The sequence below is a fragment of the Diplotaxodon limnothrissa genome, linkage group LG15 (genome assembly GCF_057381915.1).
Source record: "Diplotaxodon limnothrissa isolate DT_005_m linkage group LG15, D_limnothrissa_male_GT1.1, whole genome shotgun sequence".
Taxonomy (NCBI): domain Eukaryota; kingdom Metazoa; phylum Chordata; class Actinopteri; order Cichliformes; family Cichlidae; genus Diplotaxodon; species Diplotaxodon limnothrissa.
Window position 1 is genome coordinate 1369409 of NC_140610.1, and position 11997 is coordinate 1381405.

General features: G+C 44.3%; 2 protein-coding genes across 4 annotated transcripts in view; one reads left to right on the forward strand and one right to left on the reverse strand.

The window, feature by feature from the left end:
- Positions 1 to 884: 884 nt before the first annotated feature.
- fbxo16 (F-box protein 16) lies at positions 885 to 5596 on the forward strand. Its single transcript, XM_085373293.1, has 8 exons — positions 885 to 980; positions 2013 to 2048; positions 2196 to 2402; positions 2500 to 2664; positions 2789 to 3057; positions 4181 to 4295; positions 4624 to 4861; positions 5532 to 5596. Exons 1-8 carry the CDS (start codon positions 885 to 887, stop codon positions 5594 to 5596), a joined length of 1191 nt encoding a protein of 396 aa, XP_085229419.1.
- Positions 5597 to 6286: 690 nt separating this feature from the next.
- fam49a (family with sequence similarity 49 member A) overlaps positions 6287 to 11997 on the reverse strand; it is a 33140-nt gene continuing 27429 nt past the window's right edge. For all 3 annotated transcript variants that reach the window (XM_085372101.1, XM_085372102.1, XM_085372103.1), the window contains 8 exons: positions 11417 to 11522; positions 11186 to 11322; positions 10967 to 11044; positions 10636 to 10752; positions 9455 to 9534; positions 9213 to 9339; positions 9054 to 9124; positions 6287 to 8263 (listed from right to left, as the gene is read on the reverse strand). In XM_085372101.1, the coding sequence (XP_085228227.1) occupies positions 8200 to 8263; positions 9054 to 9124; positions 9213 to 9339; positions 9455 to 9534; positions 10636 to 10752; positions 10967 to 11044; positions 11186 to 11322; positions 11417 to 11522 (780 nt within the window). In that variant the 3' untranslated portion in view covers positions 6287 to 8199. The remainder of the gene's footprint in view (positions 8264 to 9053; positions 9125 to 9212; positions 9340 to 9454; positions 9535 to 10635; positions 10753 to 10966; positions 11045 to 11185; positions 11323 to 11416; positions 11523 to 11997) is intronic.

Consider the following 11997-nt stretch of genomic DNA (forward strand, 5'->3'; position numbering starts at 1 on the left):
TTGCTTTTCCAGTGAAACAAACGTTTCTTCGTCAGTCCAATAAAGAGTGAACTATTACTCTGAAGGCACAGGGCTCGTTTCCGGTTACACTCCCGCGTGTCTAACTTGACGCAGTTCTCCGTTTTTCTTCGCAGCAGGTTTTCTGTCCTCGTTGCGCGCGACCGCCCATCCGAGAACGAGCAGGCTTTGAATCAGAAACTTGTGTGACTGCTGGGAGTGAAAGCGTGGAGCTGGAGGCCTGCGGGACACAGCAGACACAGCCCTGAAGATGCTGTTGGTTTATGATTCTTATTACACACCAACTGTTGGTTATTACTCCGTAAACAGATTCGTTTGTCCGGGCTTATTACTGCTGGTTCTGCTGCTGCGACAGTCAATAATAATGCTTTGTTTTTCTGTTGCTGTGTCAGCCAATGCGATGGTCTTTATAGTAACTGCAGTGTCAGGACTTCTGCACCACGTTTGTCATCATTAGAGCGAGGGAGGCCCGCACACTCTGCTTTTCTCTGCAGCGACACCCACATCACCGCCTCCATGTGTGTCACAGGCTGTGACAAGCAGGAGAGCCTACACTCACGGTTACTATGGAAACAAGTAAACTATCCACGGGGAAGTAGGAGAAAGAAGTGTGTGGGCACCAAGGCCGAGCGCGCACCTACAAAGTGAGTTTGGAGCTGGATTTCTTTCTGCGAGCTGAGGAGCTGCGGGTGAGTGAAACACCGCAGGACGGTGTTAGTGTTGGCTGGATTTTAAAAACATGGAACTATTAGGCACTCCTGCTTCATGTACACACATGAACACAATGTGAGGAAAAGCAACACATACCTGAGTAGCAGTTACTGTTTTTGTATCCTAGAGCATCATCTTTGTTGACGCACTCTGTGATGGCACTTGCAGCAAGATCTTTTGCAAGCTGTTCGAAGACGCAGACCAAACGGAGCACCTGGACTCCTCTGAACAACCCGCGGGCCAACAGCAAGGTCACATCAGCTCACACTGAAACTGTGCCGTCAGCCAAAGGGTGGCTGTTAATAGTTTCAGTAACTTTTATAAGATGTACAGCAGTGTCGTAGAAAGTAAAACTAACTACATCTTTTGATGGACGTGACAAAATGTAAATGTCTGTGTTAAAGCTGGTGAAGTAGAAAAGGGGGACACAAAAGTACAGACCTGAGTACATAAAACAGCTCTAACAGTGGAGTCAAGCGACTCTCAGCTTCTTTTTAAATGTTCCCTTCGCTGCAGTAAGATTTATGTCTGTTTCAGCCTGTGCTTGCAGGACCAGGTGTTTGCCTGACGCACTCTTGAAACCCCCCAAAATTATCCACAATAAAATAATTTGATTACATCTAAATTGAATTTACTTTATTGGCATACATTCAGTTTATATGAAGCTAATTTTTCTTAATGACTAATTATTTAAATAAATAAGCCTTAGATTTTAATTTTTCTTTAAATTATTGCTTCCTGTTTATGCCGGCAATTTGATTTAATTTTTTTTTAACATATAATGTGTTTAGTAAACACAGTCACAAAGCAGGAAATCATAATAATGTCCGTGGATGATCTAGACAGGCAACAATATCTAAATTAATTTGCAAATATTTGTTTTTTTACTTTATAGTTATTTTAAAGAAATTCCTTTTAATGAAATGCATTCATTAATTTATTTGCATCTGTGTACTGGTTGCATTGGTCACTTCATTGGTCCTGGTCCTGCTTCATTATGTAAACAAAGGCGCTGTCATTAAAAGTGTTTTGTGAGCTGAGCTTCTGATTATTTGTGGATCAGCAGCAGGCTGTGACTGCCCTCACTGTCAGAACAACACCGGGCTGGCTTTGCTTTAGTGTGGAAGCTTGAACGACATTGGCTCATTTCCTTGTTTTCTGTTTGACGGTGTTGGTCTTCCATAAATACCAAGTTCCTCGAAAGATTAAACAACTAAAAACTTTAAAACTGAATACTTTGGATACTATAGTTGTTAACCTTTGTCACTGTTGTCTCATTGTAGGTGTTTGAAGAGAGACGAAGCCTTCTAGCAAAGTGGGTATGTGTGAGCAGATGAATGAAGAAGCACCTAATGCGCCCTTACAGTGATCCCAGCGTGAGCTGAAGCCCACACAAATCCAGCTAGCAGTTAGAAACCATGCTGTGCTCACTGCTTTTCTGCTGTATTCTTTCATGTCTTTACCAGTTTGACAGGTGGTCTGACAGTCAGAGGAAGGCGGTGCTGCAGGACTTGGTGTTGAGCTGTTCAGTGGAGCAGCTCAGGTTCCTGAGCCTCAGTGTGAGCAGACAGCTCCCCCTGCAGGCCGCAGACTTCACCTGCCTGCTCCCCAGAGCCCTCTCCCTGTATCTCTTCTCCTTCCTGGACCCACGCAGCCTCTGTCGATGTGCCCAGGTACACGTGGATTCATTTATGGGGAGTGACGTAAAGTTTTGACCCTTGTTCTTGTGAAGAAGTCTGGTAAATGAATGATTCGATCCTCCATGCGCAGGTGAGCTGGCAGTGGAAGAGCATTGTGGAGCTGGACCAGCTGTGGATGCCCAAGTGTCTGAGGCTCGGCTGGCTCCTCAGCTCCTCCCCGACACCATTCGAACAGGGCGTCTGGAAGAGACACTACATCCAGACAGTCCAGGAGCTGCGGCTGAGCGTCCTGCAGGTTAGGAGATCCCGAAGAGATTTAAACAATTATCCTACCTTTGTTTAACAACTCGATAACACAAAATAACATTAAAATCTAGCTTTCAAAAATCAAAACAAAATAAAAGACCCTTTTTTCCCAGGGTGCTTCATCGCAGCAGCAGTTTGTGGTTTCAGATGTCGCAGCAGCAAGCCGTGGTCACAAAGAGCCGTCAGAAATAGCAGCCATCAGGTTGGAGGAGTGTCCAGCATCCACCAAGCAGCAACCTGGAAGCAGCTCCAGCACAAGACTGAGACAGGAGAAGCAGCCAGGTGCACCCCCACCATGGAGAGACTCTGACAGACGTCCCAAAGACACACTGCGCTTCAACTACCTGGACAATCTGGACCCCATCGAACAGGCGCTGAGAGCGTAAGACGGCAGGGAACATTTGCTGAATCACGTCTGGCATTAATGAGGCTTTAAGGTTCTTTATAGTGACGGCCCCACAGTGGCTGTAGCTCAGGTGGTAGAGTGGGTCACCTACTAATTGGAAGGTTGGTGGTTTGAGCCCCGTCTGCTCCAGTCTGCCAAATATCCTTGGGCACGACACTAACCCTAAGATGCTCTGTAGTGCATCCGTTGGCGTATGAATGTGTTTAAATTGCAGAGAGAAATAGAATAGTGGGGAAAAAGTGCTTTGATTGCTCAGAGTAGAAAAGTGCTATAAGAACAGGTGCATTTGGCATTAAAATATTATAAATCCCAAACAGTGTCCTGTTAGCATGCACCAGGCGTCTGTGGAGAGAAAAAGTTCCCATTCAACAGGAAGAGACCTACAGCAGAACCAAGCCATCTGCCAAAATGGATATAAATGATGGACATTAACAACACATAGAGCTCTGACAGCTCAATGAATGCCTCGGTGTTTTTTAACCAGACATAATATGTGAAAGAAACTTATCAGTCATAGAGTAGACATCCTCTAAAGCACAAACTGCTTTGTCCTTGTTTATGGTTCAAATGGGGACCAATATTTATTATATCAACATTATATCCACAAAGGAACTAGAAACGTTTGAGCTGGGTTATGTCATATTTGGGGGCTCGTCCGGGAAATTTTAGACTTGCTTGTGGAGAGAGGGTAGCATCAGAGGTTTTTCTTCACACCGTGCTTTCATCACAGTGTTTTTCAGGTCTGGGAGAACCCAAAGACCAGGATATTGCAGGAGGGCATTTTAATTTATTTAGAGCTCGTGGAGGAACCCTTTGCAACTCACCTTAGAGTGGCAGTGCAAGAGTCAGCAGGTGTTGCCTGGACTTAATAGTTGATTAATTAATTTGCATTTCAGTAATTTTTCATGATTCTCAGTTTTTGACTTTCATCTTATTGGCTGCCCCATCAGAAGGTTTGAACAGGTGGTGGGTGGGGCGATTTCTGCCTCACAACTGTCTGAGGGCTGAGCGGTTTCACCACAGCGTTCACTTGCAGATAAACTGATGTCATTATCATGCATGATCGTTCCCCTTTACTGACTCTGCTGTCTTTCTCCAGGCAGATGAGAAACAACAGCGCCTCCACCTGCTGCACTAACACATCAAAGGCAGATGATGGGAAAAAGAAAACACTCTCTGAAGCAAATTATAAACTACGCAAAGCCAAATCGCTGGTAAACCACTCCCCATTCATCATCAGTGCCATATGGCTGTGACCTCCTTGTCTTAATCACAGGGAGATAATAAACGGAGACAAATCTCTGGAGACTGCATCCAGCAGTCATCATGCATTATGGAACAGCGTTTGCACAGCGGGAGGCAAATTATGCTGATGATGGTGTTTGAGGGAAGGGTGGAGGAGAGGGTGAAATAGAGGACACTGCTGCATCTAATATTCAGGCCTTGGTGGAATTACTGTATATTTATTTAAGATCTGGGTTTGCACTATACAGCATACCACACTTAGACTGTGTTACTATGAGGTCACATCTCTTCTTTCAGATGTTCCTCAGCTCCAGCAGCAGACCCCACAGTCTTCCTCATGATCAGACACAAACTCACCCCACATGGACATCGCACAGTATCGCTGATCACCCCGTCACTGGGGAGTCTGCTGAGCGCCTTCTCCACTTATCCCAGTGGAACGCCGGGATCCGTCCGAAGCCGGCGAGGACGCCGGTGCCTCGGCTGAGTGTGGAAGGGCTCAGGGCGTTCCAGCGTTCACACAGGAGCGTTCCCAGTAAGTTTTCACAGTTCCTGCTGTTCCTCTGGGCTGAGTATGATGTAACTCCACATCAACAAGAAACCCCCTCAGGACAAACTGTAGGTTCAAAAGCTTCTGCAGGAAAGTGACTGCGTGCAGTTTCGCTCCCAAATGCTGAGAGGAGATTAATCATTTACTCTGTACTGCAAAATATTAATATACTCTTTGTGCGCTTGTATAAAAAGTTATTTAGGTCTCATACAGGGCATGTTTTGCTTTAGCCTAACAATTGTGGAATATAACGTAACATAAGAGGTCTGCTTCGTAGCAGAAGAAACACTGAGTGGATAAAATGTAGCTTAAGAATGGAAAATGCTCAGAACTGATTCTTCAGTTTATGAAGGCGAACAAACGAATCTTGTTTTTTTTAAAAAGCAAATAATTAAGCAGATGTTTCTTAAACTCCAGAATCAAGGGAGGGGTGGATTTATAAAATCCTAAAGAATCTATATTGTGTGTAGCTCTGATCTGTGGTGTACTGGTGTGATATAATTTGATTGATTTAAGCCTGTCCACAGTGTACAATCAGCACTGAAAGATGACACCAACAAAAGCTGCAAAGAGTCTGAGAAGCAGAGGAGGAACAGTGTGTGTGAGAAGTGGTGCAGGTGTTACCAGTCTTAAAAACTGTATTTGCTGACTGTAGGTGCACCCCTGTTTGAGGTTCAGCCCTGGACCGCGTCTGCATCACATTCGCAAGAGAAGAAGTAGATCGCCCCCTCCTGGAGGAAAACAGAAGTACAGTCTGCAACCTCAAGACCTGGAGCTTCAATCTTTCTGCACATGCAGTGTGTAACCCTGACTAGATGTAGACAGATGGATCATTAGGAAAAATATTTGACATTTAATTCTACAAGAGAAATGACAAAGAGACAATGTCACCCATTTGTAGACAGTAATTCTAACGTATTTCTGTATTAGTACTGTGTTAACAGACGGGATGGGCAAATTAACTTAGAACCCCGCCCCCCAACCCTGTAAGAGTCTACAAAAAAAAATTGAGCCTATCCGCACTTGATTAATTACAACAATTAATAATTTCCTGATGATTTTATGACTCCAGCAGGTCTTCGGGTGCTGATAATAATGGACACCAATATATTTAAAGTCTACTTTTTGCTAGCCCAGATCAGCACATTACAAATGCACCATGCTAATGAGACGAGCTACTTAATGGTAAAGTGACCTCATTAGCTCGCACGTTTGTCCAAATATTTACCCAAATTTAAAAACAACAAGACTTTAAAATCTGAAAAACTTAAAGCATCAAAACAGCTGCATTTTATATACAGACGTTTTAATACTTCTAACATGAACACTTCAGTTTAAAATTGCTGAGTTATAATCAGCTGTAACACAAGAACGCCAAAACAAACGGTGTGTGTAAGAAATGTACCACCTTTATTATCCAGTCCACACGTCCCAGTCAATATGCAACAACACAGCAAAGCCATTTCTAACACCAGTGAGTCTGAACTCCAGAAATATGTAACAGTAAATGTCAGTTTGAGACAAAGTAACTGATTTTGATCAGTATTCAAAACAACTTGTCAACACACAGCATATGTTGGGCAAAGAGGGAAGCCTCGTGTACATCAATTATGACAGACAATGTCATTTTTTTATTAATAATAATAAAAAAAATCCACTTCAGTCAGATATGAAATATCACTCTCATACGCACAGCCGGCTTCAAACGAGCTTTCACTCGTTGCATATAAACATGGCCTCCAAAATGTATGTATATATATATATTACTAAATACAAGAGAAAGAAACTTATATGAAAGACTGTGTTAATTTACTGTTAACTAATCAGAGGATGAATGTTAAAGACCAGGAGTGTATTTATGGCTTTTGGATTCAAAATAAAGTAAAACTGTGGATGTTTCACAGGTTACGTCCTAACACGTGTCGGCCTGCGGCAGCTTTTAAGGCAAATGTGGCGCTTCGCAATGAGCCACAGACACCACAGGGGTTAATCGTCACTCGTGGATGACACAGTTATTACTGTAATTAGGTCGCGTTGTAAAAAGGCTCAAACAACAGAGCGTACAGCAGTTGAACAAAAACAAAGTAAAAGTTGACTGCTGTGCACGAGCATTCATTGCTTCGTATAATAGACGTGCTGTCCTGATGCACCGGTGATCAGATGACATTACAAATGAACTAAAACTAAAATTAAAGCACAGATTGTCCAACCGACTGTGAGCAGGCTCGAAACAAAACCCCCCAAAATCAGAGAGAACCGTTCTTCTAAAACGACAGCAGAAGAACGAGCTACAGGCCGTGATCAGTGACAACAACCTTACACTCCGATGTTTCATTTGAGTTTCTCAGGCGTGAGTCTTGGAATTGCTCAGAAGACTATGAGTTTACACATGATCAAAAACCATATAAAAACAATCTGGACACATTTCCCCTCCCAGTCCAGGAGAAATGTTACTCAATTCTTTCCTCAAAGAGACTCAAAAACAAAAGTGGAAAACAGAAGAAAACAGAATTTATTCAGAAAATTAAAGACATTTTTGGCTTTTCTTTTAAAGAAAGTTCAACAGCAAAGCCTCGCAGATTAAAAGTCACTCAGAAGACGGAAAAAACACAATTATTGTCACGCAAGTCAAACACGACTGAGTAAAACGCGGCGGGTTCGGTGACGTCTTTCACCGACTTCTCATCAGTCGCACCCCTCAGCTTTGACACGCTGGATCTCACTGGACGTGCAAAGTCCGGTTTCATGTTCACAGTGGGTTTAATTCAAAGGCTGCTGGAGTTTGAACACAGAAAAGAGAGAGAACACACCAAGGTGCTCTTAGTGAAACATCGCCCCCTGCTGTAGTCTTCAGCCCTTCACGGCGACACAAACGATTAGAATGATTGTGCGTCTCATTGTGCGCGAGCCGACACACGCGAAGATGAAATATCTTCAGCGTCTGTCTGGATTTGAGGAGAAACAGTTTGATGGCCACAGTTCCAAATAGAAAATTGAAAAAGTACATTTTAAAGGACGTTTTCCTGCTGCCTGGGATCTTTATTTGTGAGCGCTGCTCGCAAAGCTCAGCACATGTGAGGCTGATAGGCAACCATCATTTGTGCTCTGACCGCTCGAGGCAATTATGTGAAGCTTCTTTCTTTTTGCACAGTGTGTACATGATCTGCAGGCTTCAGTAACTTGGAGGGAATCACTATGCAAATACACAAAAGTATTAACATCGACTCTTTAAATAATGTAAACATATACATCTTATCTGAGGTCAGAGCAGTGATCCTCTTCATATCTATTTATATATATATTTATATAAGAGAGAAGGAATATTACTGGAGCATCGTCCGGATGTTCTTCGGAGTGGTCTCGTCATTCAGGTGTTTTGTGGTGAATCTGAGGAGAAAAAGGAGTGGGAGTGGACGTTAGTGCACCAATGAAAACATCGAGGCCGCATAAAGAAGCTCCAAAGGAATTCTTGCTGACAAACACAAAAGCCATTTTCACATGTGCAGTTTGGACAGTTCTGTGAGAATCAGGTCAGGAAACTTCCCACGGTTCAGGAAACTGTGCTCCTCAGACACGTTCACACTGCTGTGGTTTAGACCAGCGGTCCCAACCCCCGGGCCAGCACCGGTCCGTGATTCGTTGGGAATCCGGACGCCAGAGTTGAGGCTCAGGTGTGAAATTTATGGGTTTTTAGTGTTTTTATTGTTGGGTGTTATGAATAAATCTTTTTTTTGGTACTGGTTTATTTTGTTGTATTTATCCGCGACACCTTAAAGTCCGGTCTGTGAAAATATCATCGGACATAAACTGGTCGGGGACGCTGGGTTAGATGATAAGGTAGCTGGAGACGTGTGCAGCCACCTAAACCTGCTCGCTGGCTTCAAATACACCAGACTATCACCTGTACCAACCAACCCAGTGTGACATCACACACCTGCCAGCTCCCTTTTGCAAAGACCAGGCCACGTCCAACCGGATATTTGCTTTCAGCAGGTGGTTTTTTAAGGTAACTGTGTGGACATGGTTACAGTTCGGCTTTACCTCGGCAGGCACACGTACAACCTCTCATAACTTTCACAGCCAAAATTGGTCCATAGCATGAGTCAGAATCTTACATACAACCAGAATCAAACCCACACAGGAAAACTCGGCATCCAAAGGCGAGCTGTGAACCTACTTGAGTGCATTCAGGAGACCTTCTACGTTGTCTGCTGGCTGGTCCTTCAGGACCTTTATGCAGCCTTTCATCTGAAGACAAATCAATGATGTCAGCAATGACTTACAATACTGTGTGTGTGTGTGTGTGTGTGTGTGTGTGTGTGTGTGTGTGTCTTACATCTATCTTGGAGGACTTGTTGAAGGCGCCGTTGGGGTGGACGTGGTCATACAGAATGATGACTCCAACCATGACCCTCATGCAAAACAAGAGCGTGTCCTCACTGCTGAAACGACTTGAATACTCTCTGCACGCACACAAGAGGAGGATCAGGAAAGTTTAATGATTTACGTGTGTGTGTGTGTGTGTGTGTGTGTGTGTGTGTGTGTGTGTGTGTGTGTGTGTGTGTGTGAGAGACTCACGGCGTCTCAAGCATGACTTTACAGACGCTGGCCATGGTGCTGAGACAGTCTGTTGTGTTCTCCAGTGGAAGCGTCTTGTTCTGAACAAAGTCACATGTTTTCATTACAAAGGCTGATGGGTAAAATAATTTTAGACCTGAAGTTAAATTTCTGAAAAACAAGCGCAAAAAGGAACTTTGAACCTCGTTGTCCTGAAATAAAAGAGGAACTTTAGGCATTGACCTGTGGCCATCAATCTGCTGCTCTTCAGCTTAACAACAAAAGAAAATCATTCACAGAAAGATAAAGTAACTAAAGATAAAGTAACTAAAGTGCCACATGTAGTGTTTTTTTGTCATTTGAAAGATCAAAGCTGTGGCTCAGTATTCAGAGAAGCTCGTCTACAGCTGAAGGTCTGTGGCTCCATCTGTAGCTGCTGTGGTTTCTCCTCAGGTAAGATCCTGAGAGTCAAGGACCCGTGAAACGTCCATCCAGCCTGTGTGTGTGTGTGTGTGTGTGTGTGTGTGTGTGTGTGTGTGTGTGTGTGTGTGCGCGCGTGTGTGTGTGTTAGCTGAGAGTGAAAAAGCTCGATACGAATCACTGCCTGTTCATGGTGGACTAAACTAGGAGAGGGCAGAGACAACACTGACCTACATAGTAATCTGATGGCGCGGTCAGATTGGCTAAATGAGTTTAAGAGGCAGCATCGGTCACTCGACAGTAGAGACGTTTGAACCTGTCCACAGACATGTTGTCTGGTTAACTGCTGACTCTAAAGCTTGATTCAGACTTCAGTGGGAACTCTGTGTCCTCCGCGCCATCCGAGTCGCTGCGTCGACCTGATGGAAAGTTTCTCATGCGCCACGTTTAGGATTAAAAATACTTCCGGTTACAATGTGAGTGACAACGATGACAATAACAGTAACGTGTTTCTGTGTTTGGCCTCAGACACAGAAAACTAAAGAGCTGAAACATAATGTTTGAAGGTTGCCCTGCAACCCACTGTGACAGATCCACCCACTGTGACAGATCCACCCACTGTGACAGATCCACCCACTGTGGAAAACAATCAGTTGGAAATGACCAAACAAAAAAAAGCTGATATTTGTGTCACATTTATGAGGACAGACTCAACAAATATTGCTTTGATGAAATGCATCATCAAAGCCAGGAGGAACTCGCCGGCTGTGTTAGACTCGTACCTCTGTCACAAAGCTTGTGGTTGCATTGCTGAGTGTTTTCAGCATGGGTGTGGCCTCCGCGTAGAACAGAGACATCCTGTTGGCCATCTCGTTGTTGACTTCATTCTCTATGTCCAGCTGTGGGTGCAGAAATAACCACGAGGCTTCAGGTTTATTCCCACTGCTGAGCAGAAACAAGCGCCCTACTCTGCCAACATCAGGCTGCCAGGTTTAGATGAAAAAACTAATCTGATCAGTTTGTTCTCGTCCTGACTCCTCCCTCTTTTAGACCGAGTACGTCCTCCAGACACAAATCTGACTAAAACAGGAAAAGATTTTTCCCCAGACTCACGTTCATGTTGTTTATCTGGTTTCTGCTGATGGTCCTTCTGTAGTAGCTGAAGTCGTTCTGGATGGCAGGATTCCTCATCTACGGCAAAACAAAGAGACAGTCATCATTTCGCCATCACACACGCACACGTTTGATAAAGCCGTGCAGTACAACACACGAGGTATCGGGATAAGGCTGACTGTGTGTGCGTCTGAGTTTAGCTCGAGTGTTTCCACAGACCTTGAGCTCATCAAAGCGCAGAGTGAAGTGGAGGATCTCAGCGAACTGTTTGGCCAGCGCCTGCTCCCTCTCCAGGTGCTGAGTGGGCGTGAGGGGCGGACACGTCAGGGACTCCAACAAACTCTGCAGAGCCTTCTCTGTACACACAAACACACACAATCTTAAATGTGATGAGAAATTTGACTTTAACGTAACCTGTTCAGTAACAGAAAGGAGGCGTTTGTTCAGCACCTAGTTTGAGGGAGAAGCTGTAAAACCTCTTGAGTTTGATGACCAGCGGGCAGACGGAGTTCCACGCCTTCTCCTGCAGGCTGTGATCGCTGGGGTTTTGGATCGCCTGGAACCAAAGAAACACTCGTCAACCGTCACACGCATCCCAACAGCACGGAGCGACGCACACAGATCTAAAATGGTAAACAGGGCTTTCTGTATGATAACAGAAGCATTCGCAGCAGTTTGAGCCGTGTGGTGGCAGGCGTCTCTCCACTTGCTGTCGCTGTAAAGATGAAACAGTTACACTTAAGTAAAAGTCCATTATTATTACAGCTTTATATATTTTTCCATGTATGCAGTTCTTCTGTACCACAGACTATTGAAGTCAAAGTGAACAACAGCAAAGCTGCCCCCTCCAGGCGACTGATTACAGTCAGAATTTGCATGAAGGACTTGACTTGCAGCTCATTCTGTGCAGCTGATTGAATTCACAGTCAGCTGTTTAGTAACGAGCTTCTGCAAACGTTGTGGGTCGGCTGTGAGCTCGGTTACTGAAGGAGAGCAGGAAAAGGCCATAACTTTGATGTCAGTGATCACTG